Below are 25,770 nucleotides of genomic sequence, written 5' to 3' on the forward strand. Positions count from 1 at the left end.
ATACCATAGATAAGGGTGAACAACTTCAATATTGTATCTACCCAATGTAATGAAGGACAAATCGAAAGCATGTAAATGCTGTAAAGATTGACACCATGTGGTCTGAATTGGTACTGCTAAAATGTAGTAAGCCATTCACATGAATTCACATCAGCATGTTGCAATTCCTTTCGCAGTTTCCTGATTACTGAATCTGGGAGTTTTGTGATCATCTGTAAAACCGAAGCAAATTTAGTCATCCTTTAGTCCTCCGAAGACAGCAGTAGGGACAGACTTCTGCTCCAACTGCATCTCTGCAATGACACAATGCGAATGATCAGACTACCAGTTCAGCAACTGTTCAAAGACACACCACTGAAAATCATCAATGCTGATGAAGAAAAGAAAAAAACAATCATGTCCCATCTGAACTAACCTTCTGGTTCCCCATCCTCAGCATCCTCATCTTCATCATCAATGTCAATCTCATCTGGATTAGCTTGTTTGGCCAGTTCGGCAAGTTCACTGCGAGAGGTGTCACTCCTGCACAAACCAAACAAAAACTAAGTGATGTAAATGGTACAACCGAAACCTAATTTTCAGAAAGGGCAGAACCTTTAAATAAGTCTCTGAGCCGGTGCCACACCGCCTGCATGCTCTGATTGATCTGTGTGGCCTGCCTCAGACAAGGGCGCAGTACATACCTGACGAAGAGGATCTTGTCTTTAGGTTTGGGTTTGTCCTGCTCAGCCTCTGCAGCGAGCTGTTGAGCCTTCTGCTCCAGCATCTTCATGTCATCCACCCCGCTCTGCCCAGGAGCAAGATCTGACACTAAAACACACAAGCAATTAAAAAGTTTAACCATACAATGGAGGATTTATATGCGGTTATACAACCTCGACTGGTGGATTAATCCAACGCCTGTTTGCTTACCATTCTCACCTGTGCTAAGAATACATTTCACATGCAAATAGAGATTGTCAGTCTACTAACAAAGAGATTCTACACCATTCTCCAGTCTTACAGTATTTATTAATATTTTTTATTTAGTTTTTAGTACGTTTTAGTCATTTTCTGCGTACCTGTTCCAGTAGCATTGGTGGTTGCCTTGAGCATCTGAGAGGACATGAAGTTGACCTGTGTGTTGTATGTGGCCTGCACACTGCGTTTAATCCGCAGCATCTCGCGGATGGTGTCCTCATTACCATGGCGTATCTCAAACTCCTTCCATGTTTGCCAGAAATGAGCGGTCATCTGATCCAGAGATGTTAAATCAGTCAAAACACAGGATCACCCACAATATGAGCAAAATGAATATGGAGCAGTGCTGTAAAATGTACCCTTGGATCACAGATCTGTGAGCAGTAGGAGTAGATGGCTCTCGCTCTGTCAATCTCCCCGAGTTTGCTCTCCATGTCCGCAAAGCGCAGGCACATGTCTCTGGCGTGCTCATCTGGTAGGACCTGCACCAAACCAAATGAGCTCACTATAGCATGTGTGTTGTGTTGCTACTGTAAGTGCACGTGTACTGCTGTCTACACAAAGAATTGCCTTTTCAGGACAATAAAGTTGAGTAAGTACATACTGCCTTATATATTTGCAATTGAGTTACAGCTGACAGGTTTACCTCAATGGCTTTCTGATAGATGGCTCTTGTGTGAGTGACTCCATAAATCTCTGCTGCCCGTTTGATGTAGATATTGAACATCTGATGTTGTTCCTCTGTTTCTACAGCTGCAGTGGCTCTCTCATACACAGCCATGGCATGTCGCGCCAGACCGTACTCCTCTTCCAGCTTAGCATACAGCAAGTAGATTGCTGTAAAACAACACAAATTAAATCAGAATCTGGTTTCAAGGCACCACTTACAAGTAAAGTATTTAAACGTTTACTTTTAATCTTAACTGAATGTAGTTAATCATATCATATTCTGTGTTTTCTGCATTATTACTTTTGGCATATTTAGCAGGACACCCATCCAGCGCTTGCTCAAACAGATCGCGTGCTCTCTCCAGCTTCTTGCCTCCATAACGGTCGATGAACTTGGTGAGGTACGTGTTCCAGATGTCATGGACATTAGGCCACTTAAAGAGGGCTATGCCACGCTCGTATGCCTTCAATCAAAATTAAATCCAGATTTATTTATAAATAGATGGATTTGTCAATGCAAAAATAAGAGCAAAACAATGAAGATTCAAACAGTGTTATGTTAAATTCCCTGACCTTGAAACTATCCGGCAATCCGGAGATCAATGATGCGATCATACACTGCCTTTGTGGACTGACAAAAGCAACAGCTACATTAACACACAAAACAGCAAGAACATACGGTAAATACATTCCCTCAGAGAAAAGGAAACGACAAAGCAACATACCTGGAATGTGCCAAGACTCTCTTCCAAGTCTGCAAGCATGGACCACACTTTCAGGGACTTATAAACTCGATTCTGCACTGGTTCTGATGAATCAAAATACTCTGCTTTTCTGGATGGAATTGCTGTTGCTTTCTGTGAAGAAAAACGACTGTCAACATCTGGAAAAAGTTGGATGACATGATCTCCTATTTTATATCCCTTTGGCATGAAATGCAGTAAACTATGACACCAAGCAAACTTTGAAACTAGGCTTAAGTTATTACCAAAAATAAAAACTATATAGACATAAAAAAAATAGTAAAATATTAATAAAAACTATAATACTACCTCAATTACACTAAAATAACACCGCACTTCACTAAAGCACTAGTGGGTGATGTATAGTACTTATACAGTGTCTCTTACCCTTAGTATACGCAAAGCTTGGTCATAATTCTCATGTCTCAGCTCCATCTCTCCATATTCACACCACACTGCAGCAAGATCATCCACCTGTTTGTAGTTCACCTTTGTGGCCTTCTCAAAGATAGTCCGAGCCTTGAAGTTCAAGCGAAATAGTTAACCATCAGTTTACAGTAATGAACCAACAAATTATCTACAAAGTTGCAAGTATACAGGAAGTGCCATACATCATCCAGCTGTTCATTATCCTCATAGAATCTGGCGAAGGACACCCAGAGAGAGTGAGGTTTTCCCGTGGCTTTCAGAGGATCTATGGTTTGCACAGCTTCTGTGTACGTGTTGATAATCTACAGGAAAAAGCAGGATAAGATCTGTAAATCACACACAGCAGTTATGTTGAGACGAATATCAACCGATTTAAAGATGTAAATGATGTGTCCGACCTGTCGAGGTTGGCCCTCATAGAGTTTGACTCTCTTGTGCCACTCGTGAACATTGTGAGGGTTCTGACGCAGCAGCACACTGTTCAGTAAAAGTGGTCGTCGAGTTATCAGCAACTCGAAACGGGCCAATCGCAACTCCAAGTCAATGTCTCCTAGAGTGGGGAAATCAGGATTACTGGAAGACCAACATCAAGGATTATTTGCTACAATGTCTTCCAAGGAAAAATTTCTCTCACCATCTTCATCTTGTCCCAGTTCAGACGTGGTCTCCATCTTGGCAGCAATCATGCTCTCCTCAAACTGCGCATAGCTGTCGAAAACCTGGGTGAAGTCTCGCACAGTGACTACGGTTAGGATGGCTTCCTCATATACATCTCGAGCCTTGAAAAAGCAGGATAATGGTAATAGTGTCAAGAGTGGGGTTAGTTTATCCAGAGCACTCTTAGATTTTGTGAACTTGCAGTTTCACCTTCTCAAAGTGTCCACTGCGGATGTAGTAATCAGCCAGAGAACACCAGAGTTTGCCGAGCTGGTCAGTAAAACGAGTGAGACCTCCTCGGATAATCGCTCCCACGTTCAGTGAGGTCACCTTGTCCGGGTTTTGTGAGATGAGGTCACAGAGTTCGTGCCAGAGCTGTAATTGAATTTGACAAGAAAAAATATGTATATTTTTGCATGGTATTTATATAATTTGCAATACTGAATTTATGCTTACGGTATATGGAAACGCAGACTGAGATGGACATTAGAGGCATTAAGCCATTTTGATGCATCATGATCTTAAAATGACAAATCATTGAATTGATTAAGAACTTTAGCAATTATAATTCCTATAATAATGTCTAGTGTATTTACTAGATACTTATTTTTTCTAATCTTAAATACAATTATTGACCTGTGATAAGCAACCAAATCCAGATCTGCAACCTACATTTTTGTCTTCAGCATGATAACCCAATAAAATGGTGACCAATTTCAGACTAGTAAAGAACTATAATCAAGATAAATCTGTGTCAAAGCAAATACACAGTAAGATTTAAGTTTTAGGGTGTGAAGGGTCAGTAAGAGGTAGAGTAAGAGTAAGAAGTATTTGTAATTTTTTTTAAGAAATCAAAACATATATTCAGCATAAAATTGCCAGTGAAGACAAAACAAATTGTAAAAAAAAGTTACAAAATATTTTACATTTAATACAAGTGCTGTTTTCTGAACTTTGTTCACCACTCATTACAAAAAATAGTAAAAGCTGTAATTTGCTAACCTGATAATTGGACTTTCCCTCTTTAGAAACAAAGTTTTCATCATTGACCACGGCTGCCAGCCGGATCGCAGCTTCATCCAGACGTCCAACTGAACGCAGGAAATCAATGTATTCCTCTGCATTCTCAGGAGACAACTACAAGCAAGACAGAAGAAAAGCAAGTGTTGAGATAGCTTAATTTACACATTGAAATGTCAGCTACAGACTATCAAGTGTGTATTTGGTTATGTTCCAACCCTCACCTTTAAGTACCGGCGGTAAACACGAATAGCTGTTTCTGGGAGAGGCAAGTTATGGGCAAAGCGAAGATACAGGGGCCAGATACGAGGATGCTGGGTAATGGGTAGCGCTCTTAACGCCCTATCGAACGTCCGTCTGCTCCGTGTAATTTTGCATTGAGACACCATGAACTGACAGTAGTCGATCCATATCCTCGGCATCTGAGGAGCCGGTTGAAAAAAAATTAAACATTCACACTGCTATAAATGTGCAACCGTCAAATCACACAAATGATTTTGTCACCCAGTACTGCTACTATATAAACGTGAAACCACACGAAACTTCAACTTTACCTTATGCATAAACACAAGTGCTCTTTCATGACAGTTGTTCACCTCCTCGTATGCTAGATCTGTGACACACTTGCCTTTCACCTGTTTTCTTCTCTCTCTCAGGTAGTTGTACCACAGCTTGTAACTGAGAAATACATTTTTAAAAAGAAGCAAATCTATTTTAGGATTCAAGCACAGGGCTTTACAAGAAAAAAACAAGATGACATGCACATACCTGCCAGGCAGCTCTTTTAATGCTCTTTCATAGATCATATTGAGCACTGGTTTCTGAGCATTTTGCTTGTGCTCAATGTAACGCATCCAGCATTTGACTGAATACGGATTCCTGATGATTTCTTCTTCATAAGGCAAATCATCATCTTCCTGCAATATACACGACTCTGTTAATTAATGTACAACGATGCATGCAATCTCAAAAAGAAGTCATGTTAGGGAACTAGAATTATTTCGAGCAGAATCACCTTTGCTCGCCTAAAATGGTTATTTAATTTCAAATATATAACGTTAGTTAGTAACATATGCTAACTACTGTTACCCATTCAGTCTAGTATTAATTATGATATTAATCAATGCAAACGACACAACAACACATTTCGTGTTTGACAGGTAATAAACACCAGAAATTTGAAAATATTTTTTTATTAGAAACAATTTTTTGGTATATTGGTATCTCATTCTCTTAGAGTTAGCAAGCTAATCACAGCTAGCTGAGAATAGACCCTATTAAAGGTCACAGAGACGACTTTAAAAAACACAAATACATACGAATAAAACGTCTGCCTTTCCGCTAAGCGTTGGCATTTTCCTTTGTCAGAGAAACTCTTTGTAATATTGTTAAAAGCTCTGTTATTCTTGACAAAATAACTATTTTCGCAACGTGTGTTGGGAACGTTGAAGTACAAAAGCACCGCCTTTTCCGAGTGAAGTTGATTCCTATTGGCTGTCGCTTCCATGGTTGCGTCACAGTTTCTCCTCTAGGGGGAGCCTTTGAGATTTGGACATTCTTCATTTATGCTTTAGTTTATCCATTATTCTGTGAGCAAAAATGTTTTATTAGAGAAGTAACTGTAGCAAACATAGGCTAGCTGACGGTGATAGTTGAGCGTTTCCCTTGTGGAAAAAGAAGTGGGCTAAATATATCTTTAATAAACTGTACTTATGGCCACATCTAAAATGGGCCATATCATTAATTTTACCCGAGCAGTTTAATTAAATAAGCTCATTCATGGACCTGCATTATTGCATGGACAGAACAAGAAGATAATGTAAGACTACGTGCATGCACACACAGTACAGTTGAATGATATTTGCCCTCTTTAATGATGAACTTTTGACTGCATATCTGACTTTTCTTTGCAGATTCAGCAATTTATATGCAGCATTTTCGATTTGTACTCAACCATTGTGTTTCACACAAATTAGTTCTACACAGAGCACTCTTCTTTAAATACAATCAAAATGATGGCGTCCTATGGCTATTTGTTCATGAGTGACTCAAACCCACACGTAACCGAACAAGTGTTGTTTCAACAATTTTGGAGTCCAAATAGCCGAGTTGTTGAAACAACACTTGTTCGGTTATGTGTGGTAATTTTGGACTCATCTGTTTCACGCAGGAGTGCAGAGACCGCAAAACCAACCCGTCTCGTGGGTTTGGTTAATTTACACACCGTCAACATCCACAAAATTCCCTGAATGCTCTGATTTTCACAGAGCTCCTGGGCAAACCGATCCATATCATGTGGGCCGAAACTGATTCCACCTTGAGTAAAAGTTGGTATTGGTAATATAATTATTATTAAGGGCCTAGCAAGGGACATCAACAACCTTGTTTTATACAGGACTTTCTCTCACTTCAGGGAAATCCTGTCGAGCAGAGTGGTGTGGGACAGTAAGGGCGAACTGAAAGGCTATGGTTTCGTCCATTATGCCACACTGGAGGCCGCTGAATTAGCGATGAAGAAGCTGAATGATGATGCACTGCTCAATGGCCATCTAGTGTCCGTATGCCATTTTAAAAAATACAAGAAGCACCGGGCAGAGTATAAGAGCAGCTCCAATCCTCCCCAAAATAAAGACTTCAGTCTAAAACTTGCCTTACAGCTTGGGCAGTGAGTGACTGGGCTCCCTGTTTTCTGCTTTTGGAGATGGAGAAGTCACCAATTCAGCGGTGATCACGAAGAACAGTCGCAGCATGCTTTATGGCTTTGTGACACTCATTGCTTGATGATGCTGTTATAGCCACATCTGTAATGAATGGCTATATTGTCACACAAACACACACACACACACACACACATATATATATATATATATATATATATATATATATATATATATATATATATATATATATATATATATATATATATATATATATATATATATATATATATATATATATCCCTGGTGCCAGATACAAAAAAATAAAATAAAGCAATAATAATATACACAAACAAATGTGCAATAACTCTTTTGGTTTGTTATATCTTTCTAATTTTCTTTATTATCACAAGTCTTCAAATTGTTTAAGAACTTTCAAAATCCATTTGCTCAGCATTTTAAACATAGTACAAGGTACAGATCTCTGATTTGAGGCTGTTTGATGAAGTACAGACATTCAGCAGGTTCAGAGCGAGTGGAAGCACTGCAGGCGAGTTCACACAGATGCTGCAGTTGCTCTGAAACACTTGTAATCTACTGTAGCGCAGAATAAGACCAAGACCGACAGAATAGTTTCAGTCAAGAATTTACATTTTAAAACTCACTGCTCTTTGATGTAAACACAAGCAGTCATTCTGTGATTTAAGTGAATGAGATAAAGCTGGTGAAAAGTCAGTTTTAGGGTAGCCTACACATGTGCTCAGTCATATTCTTTGCCTGGTGTATCACTTGGCCTACTGTAATTTGTTTCACATTAAAAAAGGTTTTACACTTAATGAAGTTGTTAGTAATTTTGGAAAACATGTTTAAAGTCATGTACATTTGCAGGAGATCAATATCAGTATCCTAATTAGATGATGATTTATTTTTCATGAAACATGAATAGCAAAGGTAACGCTAATTTTAAAAACACTCATTAAAGCTTCACACAAATATATTTTTAATTCACAAGAGATTGTCAAACGAGCCATGAAACAAAAACGATACAGAGTACACTTCTAAACAGTGTGTTAATCTCCAGTGTGAACACAGCTTATTTTGACATGCTAAGTATTTTATCTAAAAACCAAAATGTTTAGCTTATTTGTAATACTGACATTCATCCAGGTGATGTGAAACTAGACTATATGATCACGCATGGCATCCTATTTTCTCTTTTCTTTGCTTTTCTCCTTTTTTTCTTTCTTTCCACTACTTTTTCCTTTTCCCTTCTCAGCCTCCTTGTTCTGTTGCAGCTGAGTGGTGTGGACGCTTTGTTTCAGAGAGAAGTAGTCCTCATGTGGGCCCACCGGACTAGACAGGTGTGGAGAAGAGGGTCTTGACTGTCCCTGACTCTCAGGAGACCTGCTCTCAAAAAAAATTATAAGTTGGATTTACTCAATATTTCTATGTCAACAGGTTCCACATAACTGGGTTATGTTTCATTTAATTAACATTATTTATTTCAGTAAACTTAAGTAAATCACATAAGGTTAATTCAATTCCATTTAGTTGAATCAGGTTAGCATTCTTAATTTCGCCCCAAAAATCGTTCAATTATCCTAAAATTCATATAAAAAAAATAAAACAAGTAATCCAGTTTTGTCACTTAGTTTATATAGTGAATACATTCAAGAATAATTTTTACCAATCTTATCTATCAAAAACTTTCACAAAATCTTTATTACTCTGTAAAGACTTTTTTTGTTAGCCAGAAGATGGCCAGAAGATGGTTTTGTTACATCCATGACATGCCCAAGTAGTTTGTTTTTAATTATTTAAAAAATTCTTTTTAGCAGGTCTTCAATCCAAGCACATATACATTTCATCACAGCGGTAACCCAAAAAGGTGCAAAGCAAAATGGAAATATTAAGTTGAGTCAGTTTAACACAATGCAATACTTTTTTAATGAGAAACCTAATACAATGGTGTTAATTTTGTTTTAATTTTTAATAAACTGAAAAGTATCATAAAATCGGTTTATTTGAGTGTGTGAGGAGGCACTGACCTGGAGAGATGCTGTCTGTGTGGGTTCACATTGAGAGAGACCGGTCTGCCAGGCCTAGGGCTGAGAGGAATTACTATAGCCTCCCCTGGTTGTCCGATTGTGATGAAGACTTCAGGGAATGGATATGGCTGGTTATTTGCTCCATGTGTCTGAAAAGGACGCAAAAATGTAAATTACACATTAGACTCTACACTATTGATGCGCTTGAATAATTAGTATTTTTTGTCAAAGCTTACAAAAGTTATGACATCATTCATAAAAAACAGATTTTAGCTCTATGTGGTGTTATGATTATATTTCATATTGTATAAAAGTGATCAGTGTTTTAGTTATTTTAGCTCATATAAACAATGTGAAGTCATTGTACATAAACGCTTCAGTTTTTTAAACGAACTGATTCACAAGTTTGACTTTCACATCACTTAGAAGTAAAAAACTATATCTGAGTTCATAGAGTCCATAGAACTAAGCATATTGTGTTTGATGAAGGCACAGACCAACTTTGAGTTGATACAAGAAATGTCCTGAAGCTGGTTGCCTCAAGTTTTTACATTTTCTCAGTTTCTGATTTATTTTACTGTCTAATCTTCAATCACAAATAAGTAGCCATCTAGAACAGGAAAACACTTTTTACTTGAAATGAAGCCTACAAAAACAATTTGGTTTTATATAAAAAAATTCAAGTAGTTCCTATACAAACAGAAAAGTTCAGAGTGACCAAGCTCAAAACACTAAACAACACTAACAAAACACTTAACAAATCATAAACGTTGTCTATGCATCTCTTGCACTTTATTTAAATATTTTAAAGCCATACAATAGATTTTTGAGAGGATCCAACCAAGTTTTAGGTCTTTATTTACTGAGTCTTTCCATCTAGTGAGCTGTTAACTCATTACTGAACCAGATCATTCAGCAAGTGAGTTGAATTCATCAGTATAATTCTCCCAAAAATAAAAATTCACCATCATGTCATTCCAAACTTTTTTGGTCCTCTTTGGAGCTTGAAAGCTTTGGGTCCAATCACTTTCATAAAACTGACAAAAACAGCTGAAACATTGACATATTTTGGTCTGTTCCATCGTATGACTTCAGAAGTGTTCTATGCATGAACTACATTTATAGTGCTTTTTTTAGATGAATTTACATATCGCTAGTATTAGTAAGTCATGATAAAACGAACTGATGATATTTTAATGAAACATAATAAGGTCAACATACATTGATGAGTCTTTCACAAAAAAACCAATAACATGCATTTAGAAAACAGATTAGGTGAATTTTAAAAAGGTTGTTTCACACTTTATTGTGCACAAAATGTCTTTATAATCACTTTCATTCTGTAAACAATTTTTGTGGTCATCGTACAGTACCTACCTGGTGTGGAGGGAAGCACATGGAAATCTGAAATGATATCTGTAAAACAAAAGTGTGCTTACAATTAATATCAACCACTTCAGTTGAATTGTTAGGGATCAAAAGCAAAAATAGATGCAGTAAAAATCCCTCACCTGTGCAGACATATCATCATGCAGTAATCTCTCTGGGGGAAATGAGGCCAGTCTGGGGGGAGGCCTGACATGTGTGTCTGATTCACTGACGCTCAGAGTGGGAGAGGAAGGTCTGGAACAAACTTTTGTTGGCGCAGCAGGTAAAGCAGGGGTCAGGGTGATTTTAGGAGCCAATGTTTTATTGTTCTCTCTCTTAGTTCCAGTGCTGGAGTTCTGGATGCCTGGCAATGCACTGAGTGTCACGCGTTGGTCATCCAGCCGTCCGCTCTGAAAGCCGGACACCAGTTTGAAAAACTGCTCAGGATCTTCCACTGCATGCAACAAGCCAGAACAGTGTGAAATATTAGGATTGCTATGTTGTTTTTATATATATGATGAGCAGATTATTAATAATCAGCAGACTTTGGTTACCTGTGGGACTAGTGTTTGGATTCTTTGGAGAAGAGGAAGTCTTTTTAAAGGGTTCAAATGAGCACCGCTGGTCATCCATTCGCCGGTGCTGTGCATTATGCAGCAGGGAAAAAAGCTGGTCCTGATCAATACAATTTTTTACCTTATTCAAAGAAAGAAAACACTATATGAATGAATGGGAATTTCATTTGTATTTGATTTTCAGAAACATTCTAGCTTCACAGGGACATAGTTTGGTTTTCCGTATGAAAACTTCCTGTTGTAACTGACAGCATCACACAACATGACATTTTAAATATATACAATGTCACTTTCAGTGGTGCTGTTATGCTAAACTGGTTATAAATAATGTTTATATCCTATAAAAAGGTAATGCAGTGATCTTTTACAGTTTATTCAGAAATGCCTGTGCTGCGGCTGGATGCTGTCTGGATTGATTTGTGCGGTGTGGTTGGCTCACCTCAGAGTCAGGACTGAATGTTCCTGATCTCCGGGATGATTTAGTGGGTGAGCCTGATTGGGATGGACGGTTAGTCGGTGATACAGGGTGAGAAGGAGACTTCTTTGGGGGGGTGGGAGACCCCAGGTGGATTTTGGGAGCAGAGCAGCGCTGATCATCTATCCGAGAGCCCTGCCGAAGAGAAAATAATACAAGAGTGCATCGTTATCACAGAGTGCTTTTAGATAAATGACAATCTATCCAGGTTTCTATTTCTGAGAATGCACCAATGATGGAAACAGGAGAGAGCTAGTAAATGTTGATGATGGTCTTAAAATAAGCCCTTTTTCCTGTCCTATATTTAGACTCTTTTAACAGCTGTGTATAGTCTCACAAATCTATCATTAATCATATATTTTCCTTGATTTTTTTTTTATAACAAGTTAAATGTATTATAAAAATATACAGCATTTTTTTTTTTTTTTTTTTTTGCAGAAACCAGGTGACCCCAAACTTGTGAATGGCAGTGTGTTATGCCTTTAAATGATGAAGGCAACATATTTCCTCACCTGTATTCTGGAGATCATGCTGAAGAGCTGATCTGAATCCTGAGCAGTCATACTAGGAGGCGATTTGATCTCTGGTAACCGGTTAAGCGTCGCCCGCTGGTCATCTAACTGCCGATTTTGGGTGTTAGCAATGAGTTTAAAAAACTTCTCAACATCTTGATCTGTTTTGAAGGTGTAGAGAAACAGAAATTGCACTGATTGGTTTGCAGTTGGTTGCTATTTGATCAGTTATAACAGCTGGCAGACTTACCTGACTGGCTGTTCTCCATATGTCTGCGTGATAAAGGGTTAATCGAGCAGCGTTGTTCATCCATACGTCCATTTTGTGCTTGACTAACTAGACACAACAGCTGGTCCTGCTCACGCTGGTGGATTTAGAACAAGAATAACAGGCTTTCAAACTTGTTAGTAGGAAGTTTGGAGAAAAATGGTTTAAGTGTCCAAGGCTGCTGTAAATATAATATTCATGCTCACTTGAAGACTTTCACAGTCCATTCTGTCCTTGTCTGATATAGGGCTGAACGAGGCTGATCTGGTTGTGAGTGTGTTATAAGTGTCCGGTTCAGCAGTAGCACGAGGACTGAAGCTTGATCTTCTCATAGAGTCCTGGGCCCCAGGGGTCAGGCTCATTTTTGGAGGATTGCGTTTCCTGAAGCTCTAGATGACAGGTAAAAAAAAAAAACCATGCAATACTTTATTCTGAAACCATTCACATGTATATATATATATATATATATATATATATATATATATATATATATATATATATATATATATATATATATATATATACACACACACACAAACACACACATGTACTGGAAAACAATTATGTAGTATTTACTTACAAAAAAGAAACAATTTTAACTCTGAAATTGCTATTAAAAATAATTACGTATTTTTCGGACTAAAAGTCGCACCTGAGTATAAGTTGCATCAGTCCAAAAATACGTCATGACAAAGAAAAAAAACATATATAAGTCGCACCGGACTATAAGTGGCATTTATTTAGAACCAAGAGAAAACATTACCGTCTCCAGCCGCGAGAGGGCGCTCTGTGTCTTCAGTGTAGACTACAGGAGCACTGAGCAGTATACAGCGCCCTCTCGCGGCTGTAGATGGTAATGTTTTCTATTGGTTCATTTCTCTTAGTTCATTTCTCTTGGTTTATGTCAAATTAATTTTCATAAATAAGTCGCACCTGACTATAAGTCGCAGTACCAGCCAAACTATGAAAAAAAGTGCGACTTATAGTCCGGAAAATACAGTACAGAGATATTGCAATTAGCACACTGACATTTTGAAATACAATGTAGCATTTTCTTGTAAAAAGTATAACCTTAAACTAATAATCCTTATTTATAACATTGAAAGTGTAGTGTAACTGTAGTTTAGTGTTGTATAGTCGTAATAGATGTCTAGATGTCTTCCAGAGTCGACTGGAAAACTCACATGAGCTCTGCTGACCATGCTACAGAACTGATCAAAGTTTGTCTTCAATACATTTCCATCTTTAGGATCTTTGATCATGAATGCCTCCATCCCTGGCAATGAGTTAAGCGTCACCCGTTGCTCATCTAATCGCTGACTTTGACTCTTGACCAGCAGCTGGAAAAACTCATCGGCATCTGGTGCACAACACGCAGAGAACATGTAAAAATTACTTTTAAGGCAAGATACTACATTGTTTGTTCAGGCACTGGTACATTTTGAGATTTTGGACTATTTCTAACAATTTTCACCTCACCCTGCCTTGCCTTAATAAATAGATACTACTGATAATGAGGCTAATTTCAAAGATTAGTGTGAAAGTACATTCATTTTGAACATCTTGACCAGAATCTGACCTGGGCTGCAGGCATGAGCTTGTTGAGGTGTTGCCGGACCCAAGGTACAGCGCTGCTCATCCATTCTTCCATGCTGAGCTTTACTAACCAGAGAAAACAACTGATCCCGATCGCCTGACACTTGCTGTCAAGACAAAAACAACCGATTCAACTGTAACATCTTTTAACACGGTAGTAAATATACAAAAATGTAACATAAAAAGCATGCAATACCTCCATTTTGTCCGCCACAGACGTAATCTGCAATTCTACAATCTTCATCTGGATTTTCTTCTTATTGAAATACAGATATCAGTGCATACTTCTTCAAAACGAGTGTTACAGTTTCAGTCATGCTGTGGTCTGGTACTTCTTCTCTCTAGAATCAAGTGATGGATGGAGAGCTTTTAGAAGGTGTTAAGCTCTGAATATAAACCTAGACGGGGACTGTCTTTAATCCCAGATAAAACCAGTTAATCCTCTCTATCATACAGTCGTGATCTTTTATCATGGGAGATGATGACAATCATTTGAGCAGTGACATCAATATCTCTCAACAGACACCATCAGCGTGTTTAGGTTAATAACTATGGAACAGATTAATGGATTTCTGAAAATCAGCAGAAAACAGGCTTAAATATCATGAATTTGATGTACAGGGAGAGGGAAATTTCCATCAAGAGTTGAGTTACAGGAAGTGCGGTTACAAAACAGTAACAAACAGGACCTGGAAGTCTAAAAACAGCAAAATGAAGTGCTTAATTTTCAATTAAAATACTAATTGTTAACCTCAGAAAGTGTACTATATTAATAACAGTATATTATATAAAACAAACTAGATTATTAAAATGTAAAATGTGTTTTCTATTTCAGCATCATTCCTCAAGAAACATTTATTATTATTGTCAATGCTTGTGCTACCAGCATTTTTTTCAGGAGCATAAAGTTCAAAACTACAGCATTTAGTTGAAATGGAAATCTTTTGTAACATTATACATTTCTCACCGTCATTTTTTTTATCAATGCAATGCATCTTTTGATTAAATACTGACCCCAATATTTGGTTTACCTGTAGAAATCTTTCATTAAACAGAAAGCAAGACGAATGTCGCAATACTCAAGCAACTCTTTCTGGAATGAGGTACAAGCAGAATTTATTTCGAATCATTAACATAGACAGCAAACAAAAACACCCAGTGAACCACATCCACCTATATGTGTGACAACGTAACAGTGAGAGAAGAAAGTGCACGAGTTCAGAGCATGAATAACAAAAAGACATCTACACTGAGAGGAATCCTCTGACGCCTTCACCAACACGGGCCGAAAATATCTCAAAAACTAACTGGAAATCAGAAAGAGTCAAATGTACTATAAGAAGGATTATTTAGCTTTAAAGCAGAAGCAAAAATCTACATTGTGCTGGTTTACAGTGGAAATCCATTGTGATCATTTGCTCCAGTCTGCAGGTCTAAAGAGATGTTCAGATCACATCAGAATTTGACTAAGGCAAGATTTAATCCATTTATCTGCACAATTATAAGCCTTTGGCAACAGGTCCTCAAATAATTTCACATATCTCGTCACACATACATATATCACTTTTCCTTTAAATTAAACATCAATCTTCAACAGCTTTAATATATATATACACACATACATAGACCAGCAGTTTAACTTGGGCAGTTTAAAATGACTACTTTAAAATACAGCTTATATTCAGGAAGCAAGATCAAAACGGTGTCTTTTGACTGGTCCTCTGAGAGAGAGAGGTAAGTGATGAGCATCAGGTTTCACATGAGTACAGCGGGACGAATCTCTTCAGTCATGTCCTGCTAAACGGGTGCGGGCTGATCCAAATTCTTTAGGTCATTCAAAAAGTTGGTTGGAGTAAGAATGTGAGTCGATCCTGTCGAAGAAAATGATATGTGACATTTGAAACAACAATGAAAACAATAAATGCTGTGCTGTGAATGATGTGAAATGCTGTTAAGTCGTCTCTTCTCACCGATCAGAACCTCCCATTTGCCCTCGGTGGCCCGGGTCACTTCATAAGCGCAGCGCATCTCTGAATGTGTCATGCCTCCAATCACAAAGATGATGAGGCGCGGGCCGCTGCGGTACTCTGTGGGAGCCTTGTTCTTGTGCCAGTGTCCAAACCGTGCACTACTGGAATAGGATTGGACAGTAACGTCACTCAGACCACATGCTAAGTAGTGTGTCGTTTGCAGCACTATTTGTTTTCTGTTCGTATCCATGACTTAATACTGATATAATTTAAAAAATAAATTAATGAAATTAGCCACATTGTTTGATCCGTTTAAATCTGTTCGATGAGGAATGCAAAAGGAATAATAAAATAAAACATTAATGTTTGTTTTTTGTTGGAATATCTGTCTCCTAAGATCTACTTCCTACCTAAATAGCGTTTTTCTGTAAATTAAGCAATATCATGCTTTATTGATTTTTTTCTTTGTTTTTCAGTCACTGACCTTTAAAAATCCATGCTTTAAAACCAAACTGTGTTGGACTTTCTTTCTTTACCAATTATTTAATTTCATTATTATTTTATTCATTTTTTTTATTATTATTTTGTTTCATGTATTATCATATCTTAATTTATGTATAATTTTTTTTTTACTAAATTAAATGATTTATTTATTTATTTATTTATTCATTAATTTCTTTCTCTGATGTCTCCTGTTCCAACACAGACTGTGTGTAGTTAGTGTTCATTTTTTATATAGAGATCCTTGTACCATTGATGTGAAAATAATTAAATAAAATATATAATAAAATACATTAAAATAGTGAGTGATATTACCAGTATTTAATCAGATATGTACTGTACTCATAGTATTTAATGGTTAATTACAACTTTACATTTTTAAGTTCAGCTGCAAAAATGTATACAAATATATATATATATAAATATATAAATATATATATATATAAATAAATAGAAATCTCCAGGTACAAATCCTCTAAATGACCTATACTGAGTTAAAAATATTAAATTATAGGGATATTAAAGTTGATAATACCAATTATAACAAGCAATGAATTACTTTTTTTTTAGTATATTACACGTTAAAAGCAAAAGCCATTCAATTCTCTTTTTGGCTCAACATTGTCAGGTGACCGTTTAGTCTAAAGTTTAGACACTGACAACACAAAAGCTTCTGCTGTGTTCAATCACTACGGTCTCCTGTGAGCAGTGCTGATACCTGACTGTAGTGGTTGTGGTGGAGATGAGGGCGGGTTCAGACAGGAACGGCCATTGCTTCCTGTCACACTTGTCATCAATGATATTCTACAGAGCCAAAGGAATTGAAATGAGAATAATTAAATTTTTACATGATTATAAAAATATAACAGACAGCGTTTCCTGACCTCCATCACATCTTTAAGGGTGGGTGTCCACCGGGAGAGCTGATACGTGGATTCTGTGCGCTCCTTCCTGTCAGGCAGAGTCTTACCAGCATTAGCGCCCTGAAAGACAAGACAGAGAACATGTTAGTAGTTGAGGCAAGTCTTTATTTTAAGGTGTCCTTGTTACACCATGTACTTGCTATTAAAATAACAATTAATTATGCATAACTGCATGCAAGTAACCCTATGCCAGACCCTAACCATAAAGTAAGTACATGAAGTTAATTATTATTACTCAGAACTTAAATGTATAATTACACTGTAACAAGGACACCTTAAAATAAAGTGTAACCGTAATTTGTTAACATCTTTAGGCCTACACCGGTAGTCTGGACAGTTATTACCTGTTAGGAAAAATAGTACAGCTCCTAATGTTCATGAATAAGGAAAGGAAAGACAGTGTCTCATCTTACCCCGGTAATGATGGGGCAGCCCAGGTGCTGCAGGTTGGTGATGATGTTCTTGTCCTGCTGCACGTTTGCGTGCTGGATGAGTTTTGTGAGGTTCTCTTCCCCAATGCCTGTGTGTAAAGATGAATCCCATCTGATGAATTCATCAAGGGTTTAAGCTGTCAGTCTTAAATAAAGCCGTGCATACATGCAAGTGTTCATACCCTTCTTCTTATGGAAAATGTACAGCAGTATGATGCGGATTTTGTCGTAGGGTTCGATCTCGGTGTTGAGCAGAACAGGAACGATACTCTTCATAGCATCTTTGATTGGTTCCCCCTCAGCATCTGATCCCATAGCCAAGTCCTACAGAGGAAATGCTAAATTATTTCTGGCTGAATTATGGCTGCATAATAATAATAATGCATATAATTTATTAACTATTTAATTATTATAATAATTCAACTTCATCATGCAACATTTTTTATGGACGTGAATGATACCTCAAATCATGCGGACTGTTGAGGAGAGAGATGTTTTATTGCTGTTCCAGAATTATTATTATTTTTTTTTTATGTTATAATCTCACATTGATATAATCTAGTTTCAAAAGTGTGGGGTCGGTAAGATTTTTAATGTTTTTAAATAAATTATCTTATGCTGCATTTATTTGATCAAGAATACAGTAAAGAGCAGATATATAGTGAAATATTACTTGATATTTTAAAATTTCATTTATTCCTGTGATCAATGCTGAAATTTCAGCATCATTCCTCCAGTCTTCAGTGTCACATGATCCTTCAGAAATCATTCTGTTAATTTGATTTGCTGCTCATGAAACATTTATTATTTTCAATGTTGACAACAACAGTTGTGCTGCTTCACATATTTGTGGAAAGAATCATATAAATGTATATATACACATTTCTTTTAGAATTCTTTGATGAATAGATATTTCAAAATATAGTCAGCATTTTAAAAAAAAACTAATATTGTGTAATAATGTGAATTATTAATGAAATGACGCTGTGTAATACAAAGCTTCAGAAATGATCAAATCTGGTCTGAATCCCCATCATGAAGCACTGACCTGCTCCACCTCACAAAGCTTGTCTAATGTGTTCTTGAACTTCTTCATGCAGGCATCAGCGAGGTTCAGATGAGTGGAGTACTAACAAGAATACAAGCAAGAGGTTTAAATCACCTAGAGATAAAAGCTTTAAGGAAAGAACCAAAATGTGTTTAAGTGAGAAGTTGTACCAGGCTCAGCTCTTTCTGGTACTGCGGCATCTTCTTCAGCATCTGAGACAGATCTTTGATGCCGGCCTGAGGGATGAAGCAGCATGAATTAGGTATGAAATAAAACGCCACTTAAGTACATACTTTGTATGTAATATAGAATGTAGAAAATAAATATGCTTTAAAATACAGTACACTTTAAATTTATTATTATGCATATAGGTGTACTTAAGTCCTGCTTAAGTGGGTCAATAAAGTACAGCTAATTGAATTTCATATTAATTTAAAAAATCCCTTTTTCATTTAATTGCAATTAACCATCCCGATCTCACAGAAAAATGTAATTATTTTATACACACTCATTACAATTTACACTCTCTTAAATTTCAAGATGTATTAATTAAATGGGAGGTCTAATACTATTTCATGCATTCAGACTTATTCACACTCTTAAAGAGTTGGATTCTCATGCTAAACATGGACAAAGTTTCAAATAATGAGTTGGACGTATGAGAGTATTTCTGTGGCAAACACTCCTTCAGGAGAATGACATCATGAAGGGCTATATTCCTCGGATGGGCACTTCTCCAGGAAGCAAGTGCTGATGGTTTCCATAACCTTGTTTAATTATTTTAAACCATATACGGTTTTTAATTGTCAGTGCAAACGAATCTGAACTTCTATATGACACTGACACATCCGATGATGTTCAGTGTGACATCAACAGTAGTGGACAAAGATTGTGCGTGTACCTTGTCTGTGCTCATCCTCTTACTCTCACAAAAGGTTTGTAGCAGCTCCGTCACCTTCCTGAAACAGAGCAGAAGATCTCAGCACAGAAGGCCAGCAGAGAGGCGGGAGACGTGATGGTTGAGCTGCTCTTACTTGGTGACGTCTGCAATGTGCATGTGCCGCAGCTGCACCCACAGCTCATCGTCCTCGTCCAGCAACACTTCCTTCTCTCGAGCCTCTCCGATCCCGGTCGTCTGATACCTGCCAACAATATGCAACAACTCATAAGTAACAGTAATGACTTCATACACCACCGCTTAGATTAACTGATCACAACTGGAGTAAAATGGACACTTGTGTTTGATTATAATGAGTACTGGAGGCATCTCTGGAGAAGCAGACAAGCACGCACTTGTAAATGTCTTGTTCGATGTCTAGCAGATCGTAGGCCATTGCTTGAAAGGTCAGCTCATGCAGGATTGGAGAGATGGGATCATATCCACGGTCCACTATAAGCAGCTGGGAGCGAGCTTTATCCGCGCCCTACCCAGGACGAGAAATTACAATTATAGTTCCTTAGTGTGTTTTTTTTAAACAACAAACAAACCAATGAAATGTATTAGTGTGTTAGACGGGTTTCAATGTCAGACAATCAGACATCTGCTTAACATGTTTGTCTGTCACTTTTACAACATAGAGCCTTTGAAATATTTGATTTTTTCTCATTTTAAATGTACACTAGTGTTTAAAAGTTCGGGGTTGGTACAATTTTTTTTTAAGGATTTTGTATTAATGCATTAATGCATTCTTGCTGAATAAAAGTATACATTTCTTTTAAAAAAAGAAATCTTAGTGACCCTGAAACTCTGAATGGTAATGTATAGGGGTCCAAAATTAACATACATGCTATGAAACAGATTTATCTACTGTTTTTTTTCTATAGCTGACTGGAACAAGCTCTGATGATTGCAACTGAAATGAAGAATATTCAGAAGTTTCAGAAAATGAAAGGAAGGATTCAAGGGAAAACAGATGAGAGGTTAGAAGTTAAAAAAAGAAAGAGGAACATAGATTCAGGAGAGCAGGACGATGACAAAAAATAAAAAAATAAATAAAACCTAAAATAAGATTTGCATTGACACCCACCTGAAGCTCAGGAAAATATCAGCTGAGAGACAAGACATGGAAAGAGAAATAGTCCAGAAAACAGAGCAAGAAATGATACAGCAGTTAAGAACTGTCACTTTAAATTGAAGAAACTGAAGAAAGTTTGAAGTACATGTGTGACAAGATAGAGGGTGCTTAGAAAAACAAAAAAAGTGTTTTGAGTGCATCATAAATATCCCAACATCTCACCTCTCCCATACTGGGATTGTCTGCTTTATGTGCATTCAGACGGTCCATCACCATCTCAGCCAGGGTGAAATTCTCCTTTGGACCCCTGAGAGAAACACAGTTGGTTTACCTCAAACTAATCATGATACACCAGGAAACTAAAAGTGCTGCCAAGTGCATGTGAGAACTGGGAGTGAAGGGCATCAGTACTGGCGGTAGCGGATGGCTGGGTACTCCTTCAGTGTGTCACAGAGTGTGGCGATCTGCTCGGCCATGGCCTCCATCATCCTGGTCCTGTCATCTAGATTAGTCTGAGATGGGCTGTAGAAAGTGTGGAAGGAACTGGGGTTGTCCAGAATAAACACCTGCAACAAAAACAAAGTGTGTCAGAAACAACTAGATTTGTATTTATTGTAATTTTAAGAAAATGTGAAAACCACATCACAGCCAAACGTTTGGGGTCAGTAAGAATTTTTTTTTTTTAAAGAAATGAATAAATGTATTCAGCAAGGATGCATTAAATTGCAAAAATAAATAAAAGTAACACTAAAGATATATAATATATATATAAAATGTAAAGGATTTCTATTCAAAGAATCCAAAAAAAAAAAAAAAAAAGTATCATAATTTCCACAAAAAAGAGCAACAGCAGATATGCGTTTTCAAAATTGATTATAATAAGAAATGTTTCTTATTATGTTTCTTAAAATATCTTACCAACCCCAGACTTTTGAACAGTAGTTGATGCATGTGCTTGCAATGCTACCACGCACCTGCAACTCATATGGTATGAAAGCCACATTGATTTCCTTCAAGGTTTTGATGACCTTGGCGACCCTTGACCTTCCAATCTCAGCAAAAAGCCCATCAGGACAAGCTGAATGCAGGATGAACAGAGATAGACAATATAATAACTACTCAAATTCAGACCATGCACTGTAGGCAACCATGATGGACTGTTTTTAAACAGAAACGTCAAAGTAAATAGCAAAATCAATAGTCTTACTGTCTGTAAAGAAGATGTGTGCTGCTTTGTATGTGAAGGCTGCTTCTTTGAAATCACCAATCAGAGAATGAATTGACTGTAATACAGATATGAGATTAGGGCTGTCAAAAAAAAAATGTGAATTTTGAATATTCGTCAAGTTGAAAATAAAAATACACATTCGAATGCAAAAACGTTGCATGTTCAAAGTATTGTTGAAAAAAGAGAACATCAATGTGGAGAAGATCTTGTTTACGTAAAAACTGAAACCAAGTCATTCACACAGAACGCATATTTCGTGCATTTTCTAGAGGGACATCTTCCATCACCGTTGCACCTAAATTCAACTTTTTAAAAACATATCTTGAGACTTTATGGTTTTCCCCATCCCACTGCCTCTCATGTTTTTAAATTAAAAATGTACTCTGTGTGATTGGATTTCCGGCCCTTTGTATTAAACTATGCATGCATACATGATGCTGTCTTGTTTATAGTTGTTAAAGCAATTCATTAAAAATGGTTTATAAACATTATTTTAAATATTATTCACTTCACAGTCATGTATTCTTGTGCTTTGAATAAACGTGCACTAGTAATATTTTGCCCGATGCGCCCTCTTGTGGCCTCAGAAGAGAAGCCAAAAGCTTTTCTTCACCCTAAAGGCGGGCGCACACGGTGGGAATTCGGATGGTCGGAAGATCGTATGTCCACGCACACGGCACGAGTGAGTTTATCTGAAAATCGTACGGACGAGATGATATACGACACGATTTTACAACCTGCGAATTCCAGAAGCAATCGCACGAAGTTGATAGACGCGTTCGACTTGAAGCAGCGCTGCACGCACAGAAGGATCACTGTATGACATTACGCGAGAGCGATATGACAGCACACATATCCAATGCATTCGAATCGCTCTCGCGGTACTTTGATGTCATACAGGTGATCATTCTGTGCTTGCAGCGGTGCTTCAAGTGGAACGCGCCTAACTGCTCTCCCTCTGTCATAACTGCAAATAAAATATTGATACGAGCCGTGACTGTTTCCTACAGGTTATTTTTCAGCAATAGGAAACCGGGACGTTTGGTTACCCTGTGTGTGTGTTCTTGTATATGGTTTATAAATATCTGAAATGGGTATTAAAATGTAAACATGGTTTGTGAGGACTGTGCCCTCGTAAACCAAATGGCTTAAAAAAAATACTATACAGTGTTTAATAGAAATTTGAAACATGCATTTTTCGTGATGATAGAGGTAGTGTATGGGGATATACAGTATAGAATACCGTTACGTTTATGGAGAGTCCCTGTAAACTACATATGCGTGTGTGAGCGAGAGAGAGGGAGAGAGAGAGAGAGAGAGAGAGAGAGAACTAAAAAGGCATTGGAATACGTTGCTAGAAACATCATACAGCGCTCGCTGTTCCTGACAGACTTCAGCTGCCGTCTTCGTCTTTCTTCTTCTGTGGTTTTCCTAGTTCGTGATTGGTCAACTTCAGATAAATCAACAAATCGGCTCGTTCAACCGCACAAATGGCACGAATTCAAACCGATAGCTCACGAACTTTTTAGACATGTTTAAAAATGATCGGGAGGTCGGGAAGTGCTCGTAAGCCACTCTGCTCGGCTCGTAATTCATCGCAAATGATACGAGCCGCGACCATACGAGAATACGCGATTTCCACACGATTGAAAAAAATCGCATGCGAACTCGTACGACAGCAAAAATCGCACCGTGTACGCCCGCCTTAACTGAAATTATGCATTTTAAATTTGAATATAATTCGAATTTTGATCATATTTAAGTACAAAATTAAAAAAAATTTAGATTTTCAGCCATTTTGACAGACCATTGAAGATCATTGAAATTAAAAGATAATTTTTTTTACAACGCTGTACATTATATTAACACTTCAACTGAGAGATGCGTGGCAGTAAAGATGCTCACTTTTGGCACAGGGGAGATGAGGTAAATGGCCTCCAGACTAGGGATGGGCTCCCTCCGCTTGTTAATATCCTCCACAACTGTGAAGAAAACAGGACAGCTCACATCTAGATTTTTCCTAATGGTTTATGGGACAAGCAGTGAAGCGAATACTGACACATTTTGCAATAAAAACCTCTTTAGCACAATGGAATATTTGCAACAGTTAGCAGCCTAATTAAAAAAAAAAATAATAAAAATTAAAAAAAAACCTGTGAAACCAGTGAAACCTTGTGAGATCACATAGTAAACTGACCTGTGAAAGGAAAAAAATAGAAATATGCTCACTTGTAATGCCCTCTGCCATGATGTCAGACATTTTACAGCAAGAGGACAGAATGCGCATACTGATGTGATCCACGATGAGCACCTAAATACACACAACAACCACACAGTGAGTCATGTGAAAACAGGATGAAAAGTATAAAATGACACTCTACTTGTACCAATATTACCTTCCATTCCCCATCTTTCTTCACACTCTTGATGACACCACTGAGGATTTCTACAGACAAACCAGCAATGTAGTTAGACAACATCAACATTACCTATAGTGTCCATCAAAGGACAACACCTATAGTGTCCATCACAGGACACCGCCTATAGTGTCCATCACAGGACATCACCTATAGTGTCCATCACAGGACACCGCCTATAGTGTCCATCACAGGACAACACCTATAGTGTCCATCACAGGACAACACCTATAGTGTCCATCACAGGACAACACCTATAGTGTCCATCACAGGACATCACCTATAGTGTCCATCACAGGACAACACCTATAGTGTCCATCACAGGACAACACCTATAGTGTCCATCACAGGACAACACCTATAGTGTCTATCACAGGAAAACTATGAAAAAGCCATTCGTTTATGGCATTTACAATGATGATGTGCCATATAATGATGAGCTTCAGCTTTATAAAGCAGGTTAAATGTCTTTCTGGACTACTTGCTTTAAAACAAGGACTAACAAAAATACAAATAATAAACAAATTACTGATATTAAGATTTCAGATTTGGTTCTCGAATTGCATCCCTGGTGATAAATGAGAATAAAATATAGGCCAGGTGAAATTTTAAATAATAGTTAATATTGTAATAATGTAACAACATTAGTTAGTCTGTAGGGTGTTGTGCATTGTCACAAGAGTTTTTTTTTTTTTTTTTAAGTGTCATTTCCTGTGTTTTTATTATGTCCGGCGTGATGTTGATCACAAGACCACAACCGACGCAACAATTATTAAACAATGCACTGCAATCCAGTCTGGTATCCCCTCCATTTACACCAATGACATTTTCTGAGGCGTAAAACTGTTGAGTAAATTAATTAAACTCTGTTGAAGTTGAAGTGAACTTCAGCAGCTACATACGGAAGTGTGCTCCATTATGACGTATCGAGCCCTCAGTGTACACCTGTTGCTTTGATTATACATCCTGACAGGTCAATATATCACTGTGTAAGCTCTGAAACATCTGCTACACGAATAGCATACGTTTTAAAGACCGTATTGCAAGATTAACTCAAACTTACTCTCGTTTACGATCGCCTTTAGTCCACTCGGGGCCATCTTGACTCTTCCCTGTTGACAGATTGCTCTGGTCTGTGAAGGCAGAAATGACTGACACTCACACACCCTGATGGACAAGAAGAGCCGGAAGAGACAATTCAAAATAAGAGTCTTCAGGCGAAAACATTAGAACAAAAACTATGGATGGCTTATTATTACC

The 25,770-nt window shown here is 37.5% G+C and overlaps 2 protein-coding genes, 1 long non-coding RNA gene and 1 pseudogene across 3 annotated transcripts; all 4 read right to left on the minus strand.

Moving 5' to 3' along the window:
- Positions 1-8: 8 nt before the first annotated feature.
- On the minus strand, positions 9-5,907 carry LOC113049369 (pre-mRNA-splicing factor SYF1-like; annotated as a pseudogene).
- Positions 5,908-9,220: 3,313 nt separating this feature from the next.
- On the minus strand, positions 9,221-10,912 carry LOC113041850 (uncharacterized). The gene is made up of 3 exons (XR_003275475.1): positions 10,695-10,912; positions 10,561-10,599; positions 9,221-9,332 (listed from the first exon to the last, which is right to left on the minus strand). It is a non-coding gene; the product is annotated as an uncharacterized LOC113041850 (long non-coding RNA).
- A 21-nt stretch (positions 10,913-10,933) lies between these two features.
- On the minus strand, positions 10,934-13,718 carry LOC113054336 (G-protein-signaling modulator 1-like). The gene is made up of 6 exons (XM_026219820.1): positions 13,566-13,718; positions 12,588-12,770; positions 12,364-12,478; positions 12,114-12,274; positions 11,566-11,736; positions 10,934-11,005 (listed from the first exon to the last, which is right to left on the minus strand). Exons 1-6 carry the CDS (start codon positions 13,653-13,655, stop codon positions 10,934-10,936), a joined length of 792 nt encoding a protein of 263 aa, XP_026075605.1. The 5' UTR covers positions 13,656-13,718.
- A 1,360-nt stretch (positions 13,719-15,078) lies between these two features.
- On the minus strand, positions 15,079-25,696 carry LOC113049376 (syntaxin-binding protein 2-like). The gene is made up of 19 exons (XM_026211675.1): positions 25,574-25,696; positions 24,490-24,539; positions 24,323-24,404; positions 23,999-24,075; positions 22,073-22,148; positions 21,840-21,943; positions 21,277-21,431; positions 21,088-21,172; positions 20,144-20,274; positions 19,885-19,992; positions 19,752-19,809; positions 19,021-19,086; positions 18,851-18,931; positions 17,985-18,126; positions 17,785-17,891; positions 17,333-17,431; positions 17,167-17,252; positions 15,948-16,108; positions 15,079-15,848 (listed from the first exon to the last, which is right to left on the minus strand). The coding sequence occupies exons 1-19, from the start codon at positions 25,608-25,610 to the stop codon at positions 15,775-15,777; spliced, it is 1,779 nt and encodes a 592-aa protein (XP_026067460.1). The 5' UTR covers positions 25,611-25,696; the 3' UTR covers positions 15,079-15,774.
- Between the last annotated feature and the right edge of the window lie 74 nt (positions 25,697-25,770).

Source organism: Carassius auratus, chromosome 3, assembly GCF_003368295.1.
Source record: "Carassius auratus strain Wakin chromosome 3, ASM336829v1, whole genome shotgun sequence".
Taxonomy (NCBI): Eukaryota; Metazoa; Chordata; class Actinopteri; order Cypriniformes; family Cyprinidae; genus Carassius; species Carassius auratus.

Excerpts from the sequence above, each read along its gene's own strand:
- LOC113054336 (XM_026219820.1), bottom strand. The coding sequence starts at position 13,655 with ATGGAGGCATTCATGATCAAAGATCCTAAAGATGGAAATGTATTGAAG. Across the intron at positions 11,737-12,113 it reads GCATGATCTCCAGAATACAG|GGCTCTCGGATAGATGATCA; the intron begins GTGAGGAAATAT and ends TCTCTTCGGCAG. Across the intron at positions 11,006-11,565 it reads CATTCAGTCCTGACTCTGAG|TGGAAGATCCTGAGCAGTTT; the intron begins GTGAGCCAACCA and ends TGTTGCATGCAG.
- LOC113049376 (XM_026211675.1), bottom strand. The coding sequence starts at position 25,610 with ATGGCCCCGAGTGGACTAAAGGCGATCGTAAACGAGA. Across the intron at positions 21,432-21,839 it reads TCATACCATATGAGTTGCAG|GTGTTTATTCTGGACAACCC; the intron begins GTGCGTGGTAGC and ends TTTTTGTTGCAG. Across the intron at positions 20,275-21,087 it reads ACAATCCCAGTATGGGAGAG|GGCGCGGATAAAGCTCGCTC; the intron begins GTGAGATGTTGG and ends CGTCCTGGGTAG.